The sequence below is a fragment of the Pseudozyma hubeiensis genome, assembly GCF_000403515.1.
Source record: "Pseudozyma hubeiensis SY62 DNA, scaffold: PHS11, whole genome shotgun sequence".
In the NCBI taxonomy this organism is placed as follows: domain Eukaryota; kingdom Fungi; phylum Basidiomycota; class Ustilaginomycetes; order Ustilaginales; family Ustilaginaceae; genus Pseudozyma; species Pseudozyma hubeiensis.
In genome coordinates, this window is record NW_012133793.1 from 1 (window position 1) to 16,544 (window position 16,544).

A 16,544-nucleotide genomic window follows, 5' to 3' on the forward strand; every position below is an offset into this window, starting at 1 on the left:
CTAACCCTAACCCTAACCCTAACCCTAACCCTAACCCTAACCCTAACCCTAACCCTAAGTAACCCTAAGCGTAAGTGCTCTCTTATGTATTTGAGCAGCCAATGCGAGGCTAATAGCATCCTTTGTGATCCGCCATGTCAGCCAAGATGCCCATCCTTGGCAGCGGGCAGCATGAGAGTGGAATAGCATCGTTCGGTACCCGCCCTACACAGCGGACATACGCGTTCGGAAAGCCGTTCGGAACGCCGAAAAGTCGGCACTCCGAAAATGCGGGGTCAAGCTCGCGTCGCCTCTGGAGAGCCCGGCCCACCGAGATGAAGCGGTAACAAAGACCTCCCCGACACACCACATGACTCTCAGTTGGTTCGAAGGACGGCTTAGCTCTTGACCCGGAACGAAACAAGAAAGTCACGTTTCCGTGTCCAGCCGCATCCGACATTCCCGCTTCCAAGGGGCTCATCAGCGAGCTGCATGTTCATGTTGGTGGCGGATGTTGCAACTGGGACCCTAAGTGTCTGGATCACTCGATTGCATCTATCGATGAGGTGGAATGCATCACCACGTCTTGCGACATGTGTTGAGCACTGATGCGGCCTTGCTGACCTGTCGAAGCGGGGCGCAGCTGAGGGTTTGTTTGGCTGGATCGAGGTAGCACGCGTTTCAACCCTCGAGAGTCCATCCGATCCCATTTTCCTTGACGGCGCTAATTCCGCCGTGGAAGCGGCTAGGACGGATCCTTCACATGCTGCGGCGCACACAGGCATGCTCAGTCCGACACACAACGACCGCCTAATAAGACGACAACGTTCTTTGCCACGACTCTTCACGTTCACGAAGGATTGGTCAAGAGATGATATACATAGAGAAGCCACGAGACACGTGTTGCTTTGCGAGGACTGCTGATCGAAGGGTTTGATCTTGATGCTTGATGCTGCAGACAGAGACCCAAGAGCGCTGCCGGTCCTACTGTGCAACACTGATCACTACTGACAAAGCTCAGCTGCAACAGCCGCCGGCTGGCCCGGTCTTGGCAGCCGAGTTGACATTGACGTTGCCCGCTGCTGCTGCCGGTGAGGCTTGTGTGACCGCGGCGGTGTCGATGAGGCGCGTCTTGACTTCACGTGCCAGGTTGAAGAAAGCCTCTTCGACATTTGCGTTTGACTTGGCCGAGGTTTCGATGTATGGGATGCCGAGCTCCTTGGCGAGTTCTTCGCCTTGCTCGGACGTCACTGCGCGCTTCTCTTCCCAGTCCGACTTGTTGCCGATAAGAATCTTGGAGACACCTTCGCTGGCGTGCTGCTCAATGTTGGCATGCCACGTTCGTACATTCTCGAACGATTTTTGGTCGGTTACGTCAAAGACGAGCAAGATACCCATGGCTCCGCGGTAGTAGGCGGTGGTGATGGTGCGGAAACGTTCCTGACCTGCCGTGTCCCAGATCTGAAGCTTGATGCGTTTTCCGTCGAGCTCGATGGTGCGAATCTTGAAGTCGATACCAATGGTCGTGATGAAAGAGGGGGTCCAGGCATCGTCGCAGAATCGCAGCAGCAAGCACGACTTGCCGACGCCGGAATCACCGATCAGCAAAAGCTTGATGAGAAAGTCGTAGTGAGGGTTTGGCATCTTGTTGTAACCGAGTCTGGCTCGGGAAAGGAGCACAGACGAAGGAGTGCTGGTGCTTGAGGCGGTCTCGGATACGAGAGCTGCTGTAGACTCTGCTGTTGCGCTCGATTCTGTTCGAGGCTTGTCCGCAAGGGAAGGGGTTCGCTGTCGCTGATGGCTGCGCTGAGGGATCTGCGGCTTCAGGGGTTGCTGAGGCGAGCTGAACTTTTGTGTACGTTCATCGCGATCCGAAGAGACGTCAGCATCGTCGATATGGACGTCGTCATTGGAGGTATGCATTGTAGTCGACATTTCGGCCCGGGGGTGGAGAGGAACGTAACGGCGTCGATGATCGAGAAGTGTGGGCAACGACCGAGATGGATTGTAAGGTGGTATGATGGGAGTGGGAAGGAGTGTATAGGTGGTCAGCGATGTTCATCCAGCACCTGTCGTCACTGTCGCATCTCCTTGGTTGTGGCTTTGAGATGCCATCCTTTAGTTGCACCGCACGAGGCCACTGTCAATGCGAAATAGTGCTCCACAGATGAAGTGGACCCACTCCACCTTCATTGAAACGAGGATCCCATCTGGCATCCGTGGCGAAGATTGTGCCGCGTAGGCGTGAGTCGACATCAGAGGCCTTCATGTACGCTTTCAAGTGGGTTCGTTCGAGTCGGCTATCCATAGTGTACGGTAGGGACAAGGCTCGTGCGTCCGGGCCGTGTCGTATTTGCTTGCGTTGTTGATGAGAGCTGGATCGGAGACTGGTTCAGGGCTGTACTTACCAGTGAACGCGGTAGCAGAAGCACTCGTGAGCGGGTGCAAGGGCGGGCTGATTGGAGATGACGGTGGTGAGTGGGAACGAGGGTGCGATACGCTGGGTACGTGGAGCAGGTCGTCGTCGTCGTCCAACGGCTCGAAGGCAGGCTCGGCAGTTGCTGTACCATCCGTCACAGTCGCAGCAGGGTCTGTCGCTCTCACGCACCCAACACGGCTCAAATTCAAAGTGCCGTTTCTGGCAAATTGCGGAGCGTGGGCTGTAAAAGGAGCGACGGCACAAGGCGAGACGAGCTTAACAAGGCGTGTGCAATTGGCAACTCGGGCACTTGGCGAGACGCGCCTTCCTTCGGTCCGTCGGTGCCACATCGGTGTGCTGCCCGACACTCGGGAATTACAGAAGGCAGAAAAAAGCATCTCTTGCGTCTCGACAATATTACAGTTGCAGAGCGCAGTGCGGTTGAGACGCTGGACATGAGGCACAGCAAATGGCATCTCGTGCGGAAAGCGAGCCTCCACTCGCCAGCCAAAAAAGCTGCCACCGGCAAGCGTCAATTTTTCTTTTTTTTTTGGAAAAAGGCGAAGCGAATTCTCAAAGTTCTTCCTGGACCCTCGAATGGGATGTTGCTTGCTGTACCTGTGCTGCCCCTCTTGGTCCATACCTCACCGTTCTTGACAGGCAGACCATCTTTCGAACCCGACTCCATCGGAGGCTCGCTACGGTGTGAATCATCGACATGGAAAGGGTTCAGTATCAGCTGGAACGATCCGTTCCGCAGCTGCAGCTGCTCGACGAGAACGGCGTCTTCACCAAAGAGCAGCTCCGATCCATCACAACACAACGTCAGACCTTCGAGGGTCGGCTCCTCCGACGAGGTCCTGACAAGAACGACTTCCTCCGCTACGCAGATTTCGAACGCAACCTCGCCGACCTCATCAACGTCAAAGCCAACCGCATCGGTCTGCCTCGCTCCTTTCACCGCGACAATGCAGCTTCACACACGGGTCACATTGTGGCCATCTACGAGCGTCTCGTGCTCAAGTTCAAGTACGACGTTGATGCGTGGCAGCGATACATTGCCTTTGCAAAGAGCAGGAAGATGCGAGTCGTCACCGGAAGAGTCTATGCCCGTGCGCTGGCGTTGCATCCCAACAATGTCCCGCTCTGGCTAGCTGCGGCTGCACACGAATTAAACGACAACTCCTCGACGACCGCCTCCCGCTCACTTCTTCAACGAGCACTCAGGCTGAATCGTCTTCCATGGAAGCAGAGCACTGCCGGCACTTCTGCTTCTGCGGGCAACAAGCGGAGCAGTACCGGCGAAGCTTCCGACTCCAACAAGCGACCCCGTCACAGCGCGTCCGACACTGCTACCCTTGCGGGATCACCGACTCCAAGCGCACGATCTGGACCCGCGACACTCAAGCTATCGTCGCGAGAAGCGGATCAGCTCCGACTGTGGGTGGAATACATTCGCATGGAGCTTGTCTTTATCGAGCGACTGCGCCGAAGATGGCTGGTCCTCGGTCTGGAATGGGATACCGAAGACACAGACGCGGATGCTACTGGTGTCGGCTCCTCCACTGACTCGACAGAAGCTCAGCAAGCAGCTGTCGATCTCGATTCGCAAGCAAGACTCATAGTTCAAGACGCCGAGGAAGAACAGGAGGAGAAGATACTACTCAGTCAAGTTCCAGACAGAGACGATGACGTGCAACCCGAGGCCGTGGAAGCTTCGAGTGACAAACCGAACACGTTTGCACCCAGGAAGATGACGACCATCCCTCCCACACAGATCGCCATCCTGAGGGGAAACATCCCGCTTTTCCTTATCGGCAACGCTCTCGAATCGCTCGCCCCTCACCTTCATTTCGTGTTCCTCATCGCGCTCACCGAGCTGCTCCAGTCCTTCCCCTTCGCCGAACCCATCAGTATCGATGCTCCCAAGAGTGGCCAGAAGCTTCGACGTCGCCTTCTTGATGGTGTCTATGAGTACCTCTCGGATCGTCAGCGATGGGGATGGACCCATTTCGCGCCGCCAGCTCTTGCCAGCTCTCTCCGACCCTTCCGTCCAGACAGATCTCTCCACGTGGACGAAGCAGACCTCACTGCTGCGCAGGTGGCCAACACCGAGGAAATGGACTCGCATCGGCTCCTCACATCGGCCAGCCGCCTGCGTACCACTTTCTCTGACGAGACCGACGGCCTCCTTCAACTCGCATCGCAGCTTCGAGTCACGGCTACATCCGGCCTCCAAAGATCGTCTGCCTCGTCTTCACCATCTTTGGCTGTCCGGCTCGTCTTGCATCTCCTGCAGTCTCTCCTAACGGAAAGGACTGCCAAAGGATCGAGGGCGTCTCTCGCCTATCACAACCTAGCGCAGTCAGGCATGCTTCCAACCGCTGTCAACGACGCCATCAAACAAGTGCGCACACTTTGCGTGCAAGCACCTGCTGATGCTGCCAAACAGTCAGAGCGTACCGCCAAGGCCAACTTCTACACTACCGCCGCGCTGCTGATCGAAATGCTTAGCGACCGACAACGTTCCGGCATTGACGAGCCCAACTTACTGCGATACCTCGAGTCGGTGCAGACACAGCTTGTCAAGGAGGCTCAAGCCGCGGGACCCGGGATCGAGACAGCTCAGATGCGTGCTATCACACTCCGCACAAAAGTCGACGCCGCACTCGCGCTGTCGGACGCAGACAGTAGCAGCAAGAAGCTGTCCAAGCTCAAAGAGCAACTCAAGGACGCCACAAGCAGCGCTCACTTTCCCGCCAGCGACGAGCTGTGGGGCCTTCGTATCCTCGTAGCTTCCAGCATCGCTAGAATGTCAAACAAATCGGTTCAAGACAGTCGCAATGACATTGCTGCAGAATGGCGTCGAGGGCTGCAAGCCTGCTCCGACCACGTCGATGTCGAGGCTGCCAGCTTGTCGGCAGAGGCGAGCCTGTGGTCTCGATTCTTTGACTGGCTTGACAATGGCGTGCTCGGTTCCGAGGCTCAAGGTCGCAAGGAGATCAAGGCAGCTTTCCGCTACAGCTCCGAGCAGTACCGGTGGGCTATTCGCGAAACAGCCTCGTTGCTTTCGCGCAGCTACAGTGGCAAAGCTGCCGACGTTGAAGCGGTGCACCAGTACCGCCAAGAAGTGCACGATCTGTGCGTGCTGCGTTACGTGCGACTCAGCCGTGCCGTGGGCAAGCACGATGACACAATCGCTTGGCTGCTTCAGTCTTGCTTTGCCTCTCACCAAGCGTGGCTGGACGTCATTTCTGAATTGCGGAATCGCGATAGAGAGCCAGAAGCCGACTCGGAACAATCTAGGAAAGATGATCAGATCGTCGACCGGATCTTCAACAAGCTGTTGCAGATCAAGGCGATGGACGTTGAGGTGTGGATCGCCTACCTCGCCTACATGGCCGCCAGCGACATGTCAAGGGCCCTGAATGCGCTGGAGCGATGCAGAAGCACATTGGAGAAGGGCGAGTACAAGCTCGTCGAAAACGAGTGGCAGCGCATCTGCCAAGACTTACAGAGCCGAGCCGACACTGTCAGCGACGCTGATGATGATACGGATGATGATGTAGAGGCCGAAGGGGAGGAGGAAGATTGATTGAGCTCACTTCATGTACTGTGATGGCACTACAAACTCGATCGTCATCATTACGTACTTTTCTGGGAGTGTCTATGAGGATTTCAGTATGTGAATGTTCGATGGTAGGACCGAGAGTAATGTCGCAGAGCTGGCCAGCGGCGATCATCAAAGACGGAAGGCTACATTGACAAGCTCTTCGACATCAAACTCTTCTGGTCTCTTGTGGAAGTCATGCAGGAGCTTTGCGCAAGCGGACTGATCGTTTCCGGCGTCGGATGCTCCACTGGAGGAAGAGGGCAGGTAGAAGCGCTGGAGCGTGAGCGCCAGCAGCTGTGCTTGCGCCTGGTCGATGCGCCCTCCCTTGCCCGTCTTTTCGTTGAGACCGGTGACTTCTCCCCTCATGAGCACCAGACCGTTGCTCTGACAAAGATCCGTGTAGAAGGTAAGGATGAGCACCGGTTGGCTGAAATCTTGCTTGAGCTTGTACTCGGCCAGAGGCGTGAAGAGGGTGGTGGCGGATGGAGGCGCGCCGTTGACGACCGCATTCGGAATGACGGCCCACTCTAGGAACTGCATCTCGAAAGCCTCCTTGGAGGTGCCTGCTGATTCCGAGTGCTCATCGATCACTTCACGCGGAAGGGGAAGAACAAATTGGGGATACCTGCGAGCGTTGGCGAGCATCTCGAGGTACTTTTCTGTTGGGATTACTGCCGAAAGTTTGTTCTTGATGGTGTGATAACCTGCCCAGAGCTTGGTGATCGTCTCCTTGTCCTGTGTAGCGAGCTTTTCAACGTCGATAATCTTGCTGAGAGGCTTGATGGGGCCTTCTTGTGCGCCCGTGGGCGTAGAATGAATCTGACCGGACGCAAGCTTCTTGGCGGCTTCTGCGTCGGATCGCTCTTGAATCGACTGTGCTATCGCACGATCCCGTCTTTCCACCTCGGTCAGTGACTCTGCTGCCCCCTGATTTGTTCCGGCGGATGTTTTTGCCTTCATCGAAGGTGACGCAGGCTGGCTCGGCTTCGCCGCGGCGAATTCCAGGGATCGACGCTTGAACTCTTCGGTGGACAAGCCCTTTTGCATTGCCTTGACCTTGATCTTGGCCTCGTATTCCCGGAGCTTGCGCTCTCGTTTCTGCTGTACAGATGCTCGGTGATCTTGTAGGATCGACGACGTGGCAGTTGATGACAGAGAGTCGCTGCTGCCACTGCGGGCCTGATCGTCAGGTTTGAGGTGCGACCAGGAGAAGGGGAGTGGGGGAGACACCTGTGCCAGGCATGGCTGGACAGTATGGAGCGCGCGTGCGCGAGAGCCAGATGCTATGGAAGCACAAGCAGCGCGCACGGTAGCGCTGAGAGGTCTCATGTCGTCTCGATCAGCAACGTGCTTGTTTGGCTGTAACCAGAAGGTGAGAGGCAGGTCTTTGCTCGAACAGGTGAAAGCAGGACTCTCAACTTGAGCTCGGAACTCGGCCCTACGAACTGCGTCATTTTAATCTTTGGCTGTTGGCGGTAAGCAAGGAGTCGATCTGACATCTCCGGGAAATTTAGTCTGAGCGATCAAAGCCAAGCCTAAACGCCGGTGTTGCAGGACTCAACAAACGGAAACGCTTCCGCGGACGCACTCGCAACATCCTCCGAGACTGCCAAACCCCGGAAATGCAATGCGGAAGATTGTCAAAGTACGCGTGGCTTGCTTCTTGAAGCGCATATCCCCGTCACCAAGGCCATGGGAGAGCGAAAGAGGCTTAGGTCCGTGCGGACATTGGTCGTCGGACCCCGAGCTCTTTGCTGCAGCTCTGCTGTGACTCTCAGAACACGTACATGAACAGTCGTTCTTGCAGGGAATCTGTTGTTTCGACGAGCTTTGTCATCGGCGCAGAACGCATATATTCCAATACACCTGCCCATCATTCACGCTCCTGGCACAACAGCCACATACGCACACATCAAGCGCTAAGACTGCCACCGTTCTCGGCAACGCAGCAAGACCCATCCCCACCCCATCAACTCGAATCCACAATGTCGTCAGGCAAGAGGCTCCTCACCGTTTTCGGTGCTACCGGTCAACAGGGTGGCAGTCTGATCCGTACTGTCCTCAAGACTCCTGCTTTGAGCTCCAGGTATTCGCTTCGTGGCGTCACTCGCGACACTTCGAAGCCAGCTGCTCAGGACCTCGCCAAGCAAGGCGTCGATGTCGTCCGTGCCAACCTCGATGACGTCGCCTCGCTCAAGGAGGCACTCAAAGGTTCCTATGGCGTGTTCGCCGTCACCAACTTCTGGGAGTCCATGGACGGCGCCAAAGAGACGCAGCAAGGTCGCAACATTGTCGATGCGTCCATCGCGACCGGCGTCAAGCACCTTGTCATTTCCAGCCTGCACAACGTCAACAAGCTCACCAACGGCAGCCTCCATGTTCCTCACTTTGACAGCAAGGCTGCCATCGACGACTATGCCGAGTCGGTACGACAAGACAAGATCGATATCTCCTACTACCACCCAGCATTCTTCCTCCAGAACTTTGACGGCATGGCGCAAAAGGGCGAGGATGGTTCCTACAGCATCACCTTGCCCATCAACCCTTCCACCAGAGTTCCTTTCATCGATGCCGTCGCAGACACGGGCAAGTGGGTCGCCAGCATCTTCGAAGCGGGCGCGGTCGCCAATGGTCAGAAGGTGCAAGCTGTCAGCTTTTGGTCCGATATGCAATCCTTCAGCTCGGACCTCGGCAGCGCACTTGGTAAAAAGGTCACTTACAACAACGTCCCCGCCGACGTCTTCAAGAGCTTCCTGCCCGCGGCCATTGCTGACGAACTTACCGAGAACATGAAGCTCATCGATCAGTACAGCTACTACGGCAAGGACTCCGAAAAGGCGCAGCCGGAAAGCGACGCGTTGCTTCTCAAGGATCTTCCGCTTGCTAGCGTAAAGTCGTGGGTCAGCACTTCCAAGCTGCAGTAGCAGTAGCTGTCTTGTCTCAGTGTACCTTGTCCTCGCATCGTGTTAACGTACACCGCCTGATCCGTTCGTGTCTCGGAAGAGCCTCGTGTTCCTGCGCTTCCTGTCTGATGGCTTGTCTGAGAGCCCTGAAGCTTTATGCAGAGCCTCTGATCCGTACAGACGGAAATCCTGAATATGTTAGAGTGTAATTCCTCGGATTCCACGACCGGAGAGGCTCGGCATTCCGAGATGCTCAACCCCGCAAGTGGACCCTGGATGACAGATTGCTCGACGCTGTTGTGCATCGTCGTTCCGGACGTAACATGGCTCATGGCTCACGCCTGATCATGAGCACCGCTGTGTACGAGCAAAAGCGACTCGCATGCTATCCATGCCGAGACAAAAAGGTGAGTGCAGACTGCGAGTCGACGCCATTCCACAGAAGTCTCTCTGACATCTATGCTCTGCATTGCATCTTCTCAGCTCCGATGTACGACAATTCAAGGCGATGTATGCGATCGCTGCAAGCTGCGATCGCTCAGCTGTCGTAGACCGCTTACAAAACGTCGCTCCGAAGGCACTGAGCCAGTCGCTGCCGCCCGGCACAGCTCGAACGAGCCCTTCCCGAGCCGACAGTCACCTTCGAATTCGACGCGGGTTGCTGGACACAAGAGGCTTCGCTCGACCGGCAATGGGCGCTCGGCAATCGACTCGTCAAACGAAACTTCATCCACCAAAGTGTCCGAGCTAATCCCAACAGCAAGCACGTCTCGTACTGTTGATTTCAGCGGATCTTTCGACAGTCGCCCACCTTATCAAAGGTCCCACGACGTGTCGCTACCCCTCGAAAGCGCTGAGCGCCTCTTCTGGAGTATTCTGGATCGTCAGAGAATGTCCAAAGGATCCTTCCATTTTGCGAACCACCTTGACAGCAGCACCGCCCTCGATCCAATTCGGTGTCACATACTGACCACGCGCGAGGCACTTCACCTGGTCGATCGCTTCATGGCAACGTTCGGAAAGACTCTCGCCTATTTCGATCCACGCCTCTGCACCTTCGACTTCCTTCAGTCAAGATCTCAGTCTCTTTTGTCCATCATCTGTCTCACCATGGCTCGTGTAGAGCCCTGCTTTGGGCAAATCGCGTCTCGGCTGGAACAGCACGTTCACGGAACCGTCTATCCGGCTATTTTGTCCGGTGGTTTCCGCTCCGTCGAGGTCGTACAGGCGCTGCTTATGTTGGCAGCGTTCGAGCCTCCCACTGAGGACGTTCGCGAAGACAAATCCTGGTCTCTCCTCTCTCACGCTGCTCGAGTAGCCAGCGAAATCAATCTTCAAGCCTGCATGATCGAGAAAACAGACACTGATCATGCCAGTGAGGCTGATCAGCTACAGCAACGTCATGCTCAGCGGACGTGGATCAACCTTTGGCTTCACGAATTCTCCTTGGCCCAGCACACTGGACGTCAGAGTATTCTTGCCGAGCAGGATCTCTTCTCCTCTTGTCGCGACTGGCATCACCATCCTCTGGCCCACTACACTGACATCGCTCTTGTGTCCATGGTCGAGCTGCGGACGATCATCAAGAAGAATCGCAGTCTGTTCCGCCTGCTGTCGCCTGGCAACGAGATGATCTTCGCCGAGCAGTGCAAGACTCAAATCGAAGCCTGGTCGAGATCATGGTTCAATGAACGGTCCTCTATCGACTCGATCCCTCGCCTAGAGCTCTCTCAGCTCTACGTCAACCATGCTTTCGTTCAACTGCTAGGACTAGCTTTGCATCATCAGCCCCAATCCGAGTGGCCATCAAGCATTGTACTGGACCTCTATGAGGCGTGCGGTACCTACCTTGACGTGTTTCCGCAGCGCTTGCCTTCCCACAGATTGCTGTATTGCTACAATTCCATGTGGGTGGCTGCCTCTTACCAAGTGATCGTGGCGGTTAGGCTCGCCCAACTAGGTTCTAGCTTCGCCTTCATCGATGGCGACATGCTCCTGCAAAAGTGTCAGCGAGTCCACGCGTGCATCGCATCAGCCGCTAAAGTGTCAGCGCCAGGCACGGCGGCACATTGCTACGAGCGCTTTCTGGACGGTGTCTTGCGCACGTCATCTTCTGTATCGACCGGCGATGCGATGGAGCGGACTTCATCCACTGAAGCCTCATCGTCTGATTCCATCGCAGAAACGCTTGTGCAGGTCTCGCAGGGCCTACACACAATCGCCGACCCGTCGGTGCCGTCGTCCGAGCATTTGACCGAGCCGACGTTTGGATCTTTGCTAGGGTTTGATGACCTGGAGTTCTTCGCCTGGGCAGGCGCTTCGCTGGCTCAAAACGATGATTTCAATGCATAGATGGTCGTATTTTTCCAAGTTGCGCTCTGCATGGCGTTAATCCTGTGCCGAAGACGTATCTGCTAGCTTTTGTTTGCCGTGCCCAGAGGATGGTGAGGGCGAGCTTATCTTGGCTATCTCGTCCCGCCCCTACACCCGCGACGCACCTTGCTGCAGTGACGTTGTCGTTGGAGCTCCGTCAGCGTTGACGTGCCAGCCCGAATCACCCACGCGCCTCCGCGGCTGTGACCATCATCCGCCAAAAGCGATTCCATTCCGTGTCAAAGTAGCGGCGACTGCGAGGTCGTACCGGCTGCTCGTACAGTTCACGCAAGACGGTATTGGGTCGAGACTGGTGGGGCTCAGCCTCATACCTGGTCTACCAAGCAGAAAGTGCACATCGGTTGGCTTGTCAACCGGTGCCGAGCGAACCTACAGTTTCCTTGCTTGTGTGGTTGCGATTTTCATTTATTTTTTATTTAATTGTTTATTTTGGGTTTTTTGTTCCTCGAACAAACAGTCATGGTGTATCAGAAGAGAGATACAGAGTAGAGGAGTGCTTTTTCTAGCAGTCAAAGACCAACACTTCGCTAGAAGCGGCAACTTGCAACACACGCGGTCCAGTTGAACGAGTCGCGTGTGTGTCAAAAGTGTCGGAATAATCTTTCGCCTGCTCGCTAGCCGTGTCGGCCTGATCAAGGGATTTCCGCTGCATGCATGGCCAAGGTGCTGTCGGACTCTTCCGAAACGACCCACCCACGATTGATGCGCAACAGAGCGTTGTTTCTGCACACTTGCTACTTTGGCTTTCCACTCTCTCGGTCTCGGTCACGTCTTCTTCCACGCTCTTGTCGGCATTCCCGCATCACTTCAACCCCCCGACTATCGTCGCTGCGACTCTGGCGTTCTGCCCTTTGTCACCGCCATCACTTGCTTCACTCGACTTCCTCTGCTGCTATTCGCATCGTCACCATCACAACCGCTGGTCTCGGTCCCCGCTCTGTTGAATTCCTTACGATCGCATTTCCGCTCAACACAGCTCTCCCCGACAAAGAATCATCCTCATACCTTTTTCCAGCATTGCTGCCTTCTTCCTGCACTCACAGTTCATTCGGCTGCTGTATCGACAGTCCAAAGGCAATTGCCAACGACGACTTTGGCGCGTCAAAACAGGCTCGCAAGGTGTCCATAACAGTCCAAGATGCCTGCGCTGCTGCAAGACCAGATCGAACTCAAAGATGGGCTGCCAGACGGGGTCCACGTCCATGATGTCGAGGACGAACTGCCTGAAGCATACTGCGGAGGCTGTGGCCGTCTCATCGACGAGGAGAGCGTCGAGGAGGGCGTCATTCAGTTCGCCACCAAGCTCTGGCACATCGAGTGCTTTCGTTGCGCAAAGTGCAAGAACAGAGTCAGCACCGAGCGGGATGACATTTTGCTCCTCTCCGACGGCCATCCCATATGCGGCGAGTGCAATTACTCCTGCAATATCTGCAACTTGCCCATCATGGAGGAGGCTATCATGACTGGCGACGAATCGTACCACGCCTCCTGCTTCACCTGCCGTTCGTGCCATTCCAAGATCGAAGAGCTCGTCTTCGCCAAGACGAGCCAAGGCATCTATTGCATGAAGTGCCACAACGACCGTGTCGCTCGCAGTCGCAAGCATGCAGAGCAGAAGCGAGCAAAAGCACGCCGTGAAAAGCAACTTCAGGATGCGCAGGCTGCCGAATCCCACCAGCCCAGCAACACGCCCACCCCGGATCCTGCCGCCTCGGCACGGTCCCCTGCCATGGACCTACCGCCATCGCTCCCATCTAAAGAATCGCCTGCATCGCCGTCTGCTTCGATCCTCGCTTCTCCGGCGCCTTCCACCAACGGAGCAAGCCTTTCGCCCTACATCAATCAAAGCGGCTCAACCTCGGCCATTCGCCCAGGTAGTGCCGGCGGCAAGCGCCCCATGAACGCGCCACCGCCTCCCACTCGCGAAGCACGTAGTCCTGCGATGGCTGCGCAGGCCAAGCTCGAGGGTCGGAGCATCCAGACCTCCAATGCCTCTCAGACGTCGTTGTCATCCGTCATGGCTGACGATGGGCTGCAGCCTCATCACAAAGAGTACGAGGTCACCGCTCCCCTTTCACCCCGCAAGAAGACCTTTGGTTCCGGCGTCAGCTCTCCAATCGGCTCGCCAGCTGCCACGAAAATCCGCCTGGCCAACGTCGATGAGCCAGACTCTACCACCAGCCCGACAGCGTCACCGTTCAAGAGAAGCGTTCCTCTTGACGGCTCCCCGCGAGCCGATGCTGGCAGGACGCTTCGGCCCTCGACGAGTCGCGAAGGTCTCGGCGTCAACTTGCGAAGCTCGAGCATCAAATCCGGAGCAGGTCCTCGCAATCCGCTCAACGCTTCCTCGTCTTCTTCGCGTTTGTCCAAGGTGTACTCGTTCTACGATCCTGACTTCCTCAACCTTGTCGAATCATTTGGCGAGTTCGGCTCGCACGACGAGCTGCTAGGCCGAACTCCTCCAGTCCCGGCTTTGTCAGAGTCGATTCCTGCCACCTCTGTTTCGACCGACCCATCCGAATCAGAAACAGATGCCATGGTTGCATCCGAGCCACCCCTCGAACGCCGTACACCTGCGCTCCAGACGGCGACAGCAGCGCAGCCAGGCGGCGGTGATGCACAGGCCGAGCGCGACGGAAAACAATCGTCTTCTCTACGGACAGCTTCCGCTTCGAAAGCTCAAGGGACTTCCGACAGCGAGGAGGAATTGCTCCAAGACGATCGCCTACCTCTCAAAGACGATCGCAGGCACACAGCCGCTTCCACCGACTCGCTGACAGAGGTCTCGTCCAAAGTTCGTGCTTCCATGCAACAGGCTCGAGACGGACTCGTGAGTATGGATATCTCCTTTGTCGAGACGATCCTGCAGGATCTCGAGCAGACGCGACAGCGCATGGAAACTCTGCAGTTGCGATACGACCGCATCCGACGTGCGAGTCAGCAAGCAGCTCACGGTTTCACCATGGCAAAAGAGGAATTCGAGCACGAGGTCAACGCGAGGCATGAAGCAGAGCTTGAGATGGCGCGTCTCCGCAGACAGCTCGCAGAGCAAGCGCTCAAGCTAGCCGCCGTCAACAGCGAAAGGCGCCAGCACGAGCAGCTCGAACGACGCTCTCAGGACGTCAAGGCATCGCTCAAAGGCATGGAACGCGACTTGGCCAAGCTGACGGCAGAGCGCGAGCTCACCGTCGCAGAAGTTGCCGAGCTTGTGGCTCTGCAGGACGGCGCCGCTGGTTCATCGTCCTCAACCAGACCATCCGCCGATGGAGCTCGCTCTTCGACCAGTACGGTGGACGCTGCCATCACGCAAAATCTCACCTCGCGTCTCGAAGCGGTCAAGAGTCGTTATCGGAATGAGATCGACGAGCTGACGCTGGAGCGCGATTCTCTGCTCATCGAAATCGAAGAGCTCAAGCAGTCCAAGGATCTCTTTTTGGAAGAGGCCCAGGGCCTCAACGCCAAAAACGAGGAACTCAATACACTGCTAGGTCAGCTCAATCGCAAAGTCGAGCTTGCCTCTCAATCCAGAGACCAGTTGCCACCTTTGCCTAAGGACGTCTCGTCGACCTCGGCCAAGGGCTCGAGCAGTCACGGTTTCGGCTTTGGGTCGCGTCACAGGCTCGTGCAGAAGCACACGCCGCACAACGCATCCATCTCGTCGGACGCACCACCAAGCAGCGCCGGCTACGACACGGTCTCGGTCGACACAGCTGTGCAGCAGATTATCAAACCGAGTCGGTTCGAACCAGCACCGGTGGTCAAGAAGTTCAAATGGATGAAGCCAAAGACGTCCGAGACGACCAGAGCCGCGACCCAAGCGGGACAAAGTGGTGCGGTGCCCCCAGTTCCCCCCAAGAATGGAAACCTCGGGGCCAGCGGCGGTGCCGCCGTCATGACGCGTGCTACCTCGCACGACGTTGTGGTGCGCGAACACCTCTTCCAACCTTTCAATGTGCTGCGACCCACGCGCTGTTTTGCCTGTCAGAAGAACATGTGGGGACAGTCCGAGATGCGATGCGCTGTCTGCACGCAGGTGTGCCACTCGCGCTGCCTGCAGAACCTGACAGTGTCTTGTCACCAGCCGTACATGCGACCAGACGAGGGCCAAGCCGAGAACACGGGTCCGTCCATGTTTGGCCGGTCGCTAGCGGAACAGGCTGCGCACGAGGGACGCGATGTGCCTCTGGTGGTCGAGAAATGCATCCAGGCCGTCGAGGCGTTTGGTATGGACTACGAGGGCATCTACCGCAAGTCTGGCGGCACTTCGCAGCTCAAAGTCATCACACAGCTCTTCGAGCGTGGCAACGCATTCGATCTGGAGGACACGGATCGATTCAACGACGTTTCTGCCATCACCAGTGTCTTGAAGAACTACTTCCGCGAGCTTCCCACGCCTCTGCTCACGTTTGAGCTCTACGACAAGCTGATCAAGGTGGTCGAGTCCAAACAAGAGGACACGACCACAAAGCGGGATCTCATCAAGCAGATGGTGGATCGTCTGCCGCGACAGCACTATTGCACGCTTCAGCATCTCGTGCTGCACCTGCATCGCGTTCAGCAGCGGAGCGTGGACAACAGGATGAACGCGCGCAACCTGGGTGTTGTGTTCGGTCCCACGTTGATGCGATCAGCCGACCCGACGCAGGAGTTTGCGCACATGGGCGGCAAAGCTATGACCATCGAATTCTTCATCGATCACGCACCGGAGCTCTTTGCCTAGACGGTAAGGACGTTGAGAGAGGCTCTTCCATTTGTATACCATCGCACATAGCGCTCACCATTGCCGGCAATCGCATTTCTCGCCTTTGAGCATCACCTCCCCCCTTCGCAGATTGTGCCACACACACACACACACACACACACGCGCGCGCGCGCTCACTCTGCGACAAGGCACACTCGATGAAGATCAGAGATTCTCTAGAGACAGCGAGTGGTATTGTCGCATAGCTTGAACTTGGGTAGTGGAGGAATCCTTTCATGTTTTGTGTTCTGTCATATGTACCTTTTGTTTTGGGATGAGGGGGGCGGGAAGGAGAGGCGTAGACCATATCGCAACCTCTGTTCAGCAGTAGCGAGATGGCACGGCGTTGATTTTTGGTTTTATGAATGATGATGCTGCGATGGGATGATGTTGTGTAATTTGAGGGAGAGCAATGCAAATGCGCAGACACGCTGGCTCGTTCATGTGGCTGGCGAGGAAGCCGAGGGAAGATGGACGGACGCAAGAAGAGGAGAA

General features: G+C 56.3%; 8 protein-coding genes across 8 annotated transcripts; 4 read left to right on the forward strand and 4 right to left on the reverse strand.

Annotated features, from left to right (window-relative positions):
• Positions 1 to 109: 109 nt before the first annotated feature.
• On the reverse strand, positions 110 to 439 carry PHSY_000798 (hypothetical protein; the record flags this gene model as incomplete). The annotated part of the gene is made up of 1 exon (XM_012331431.1): positions 110 to 439. The coding sequence occupies one exon, from the start codon at positions 437 to 439 to the stop codon at positions 110 to 112; it is 330 nt and encodes a 109-aa protein (XP_012186821.1).
• Positions 440 to 996: 557 nt separating this feature from the next.
• PHSY_000799 (hypothetical protein) lies at positions 997 to 1,914 on the reverse strand (the record flags this gene model as incomplete). The annotated part of the gene is made up of 1 exon (XM_012331432.1): positions 997 to 1,914. One exon carries the CDS (start codon positions 1,912 to 1,914, stop codon positions 997 to 999), a length of 918 nt encoding a protein of 305 aa, XP_012186822.1.
• A 342-nt stretch (positions 1,915 to 2,256) lies between these two features.
• PHSY_000800 (hypothetical protein) lies at positions 2,257 to 2,874 on the reverse strand (the record flags this gene model as incomplete). The annotated part of the gene is made up of 1 exon (XM_012331433.1): positions 2,257 to 2,874. One exon carries the CDS (start codon positions 2,872 to 2,874, stop codon positions 2,257 to 2,259), a length of 618 nt encoding a protein of 205 aa, XP_012186823.1.
• A 242-nt stretch (positions 2,875 to 3,116) lies between these two features.
• Positions 3,117 to 5,993, forward strand: PHSY_000801 (U3 snoRNP protein; the record flags this gene model as incomplete). Its single annotated transcript, XM_012331434.1, has 1 exon — positions 3,117 to 5,993. One exon carries the CDS (start codon positions 3,117 to 3,119, stop codon positions 5,991 to 5,993), a length of 2,877 nt encoding a protein of 958 aa, XP_012186824.1.
• Positions 5,994 to 6,140: 147 nt separating this feature from the next.
• PHSY_000802 (F1F0 ATP synthase assembly protein) lies at positions 6,141 to 7,340 on the reverse strand (the record flags this gene model as incomplete). Its single annotated transcript, XM_012331435.1, has 1 exon — positions 6,141 to 7,340. One exon carries the CDS (start codon positions 7,338 to 7,340, stop codon positions 6,141 to 6,143), a length of 1,200 nt encoding a protein of 399 aa, XP_012186825.1.
• A 656-nt stretch (positions 7,341 to 7,996) lies between these two features.
• PHSY_000803 (dehydrogenase) lies at positions 7,997 to 8,935 on the forward strand (the record flags this gene model as incomplete). The annotated part of the gene is made up of 1 exon (XM_012331436.1): positions 7,997 to 8,935. One exon carries the CDS (start codon positions 7,997 to 7,999, stop codon positions 8,933 to 8,935), a length of 939 nt encoding a protein of 312 aa, XP_012186826.1.
• Positions 8,936 to 9,237: 302 nt separating this feature from the next.
• Positions 9,238 to 11,266, forward strand: PHSY_000804 (hypothetical protein; the record flags this gene model as incomplete). Its single annotated transcript, XM_012331437.1, has 2 exons — positions 9,238 to 9,321; positions 9,398 to 11,266. The coding sequence occupies 2 exons, from the start codon at positions 9,238 to 9,240 to the stop codon at positions 11,264 to 11,266; spliced, it is 1,953 nt and encodes a 650-aa protein (XP_012186827.1).
• A 1,180-nt stretch (positions 11,267 to 12,446) lies between these two features.
• PHSY_000805 (hypothetical protein) lies at positions 12,447 to 16,028 on the forward strand (the record flags this gene model as incomplete). Its single annotated transcript, XM_012331438.1, has 1 exon — positions 12,447 to 16,028. The coding sequence occupies one exon, from the start codon at positions 12,447 to 12,449 to the stop codon at positions 16,026 to 16,028; it is 3,582 nt and encodes a 1,193-aa protein (XP_012186828.1).
• Between the last annotated feature and the right edge of the window lie 516 nt (positions 16,029 to 16,544).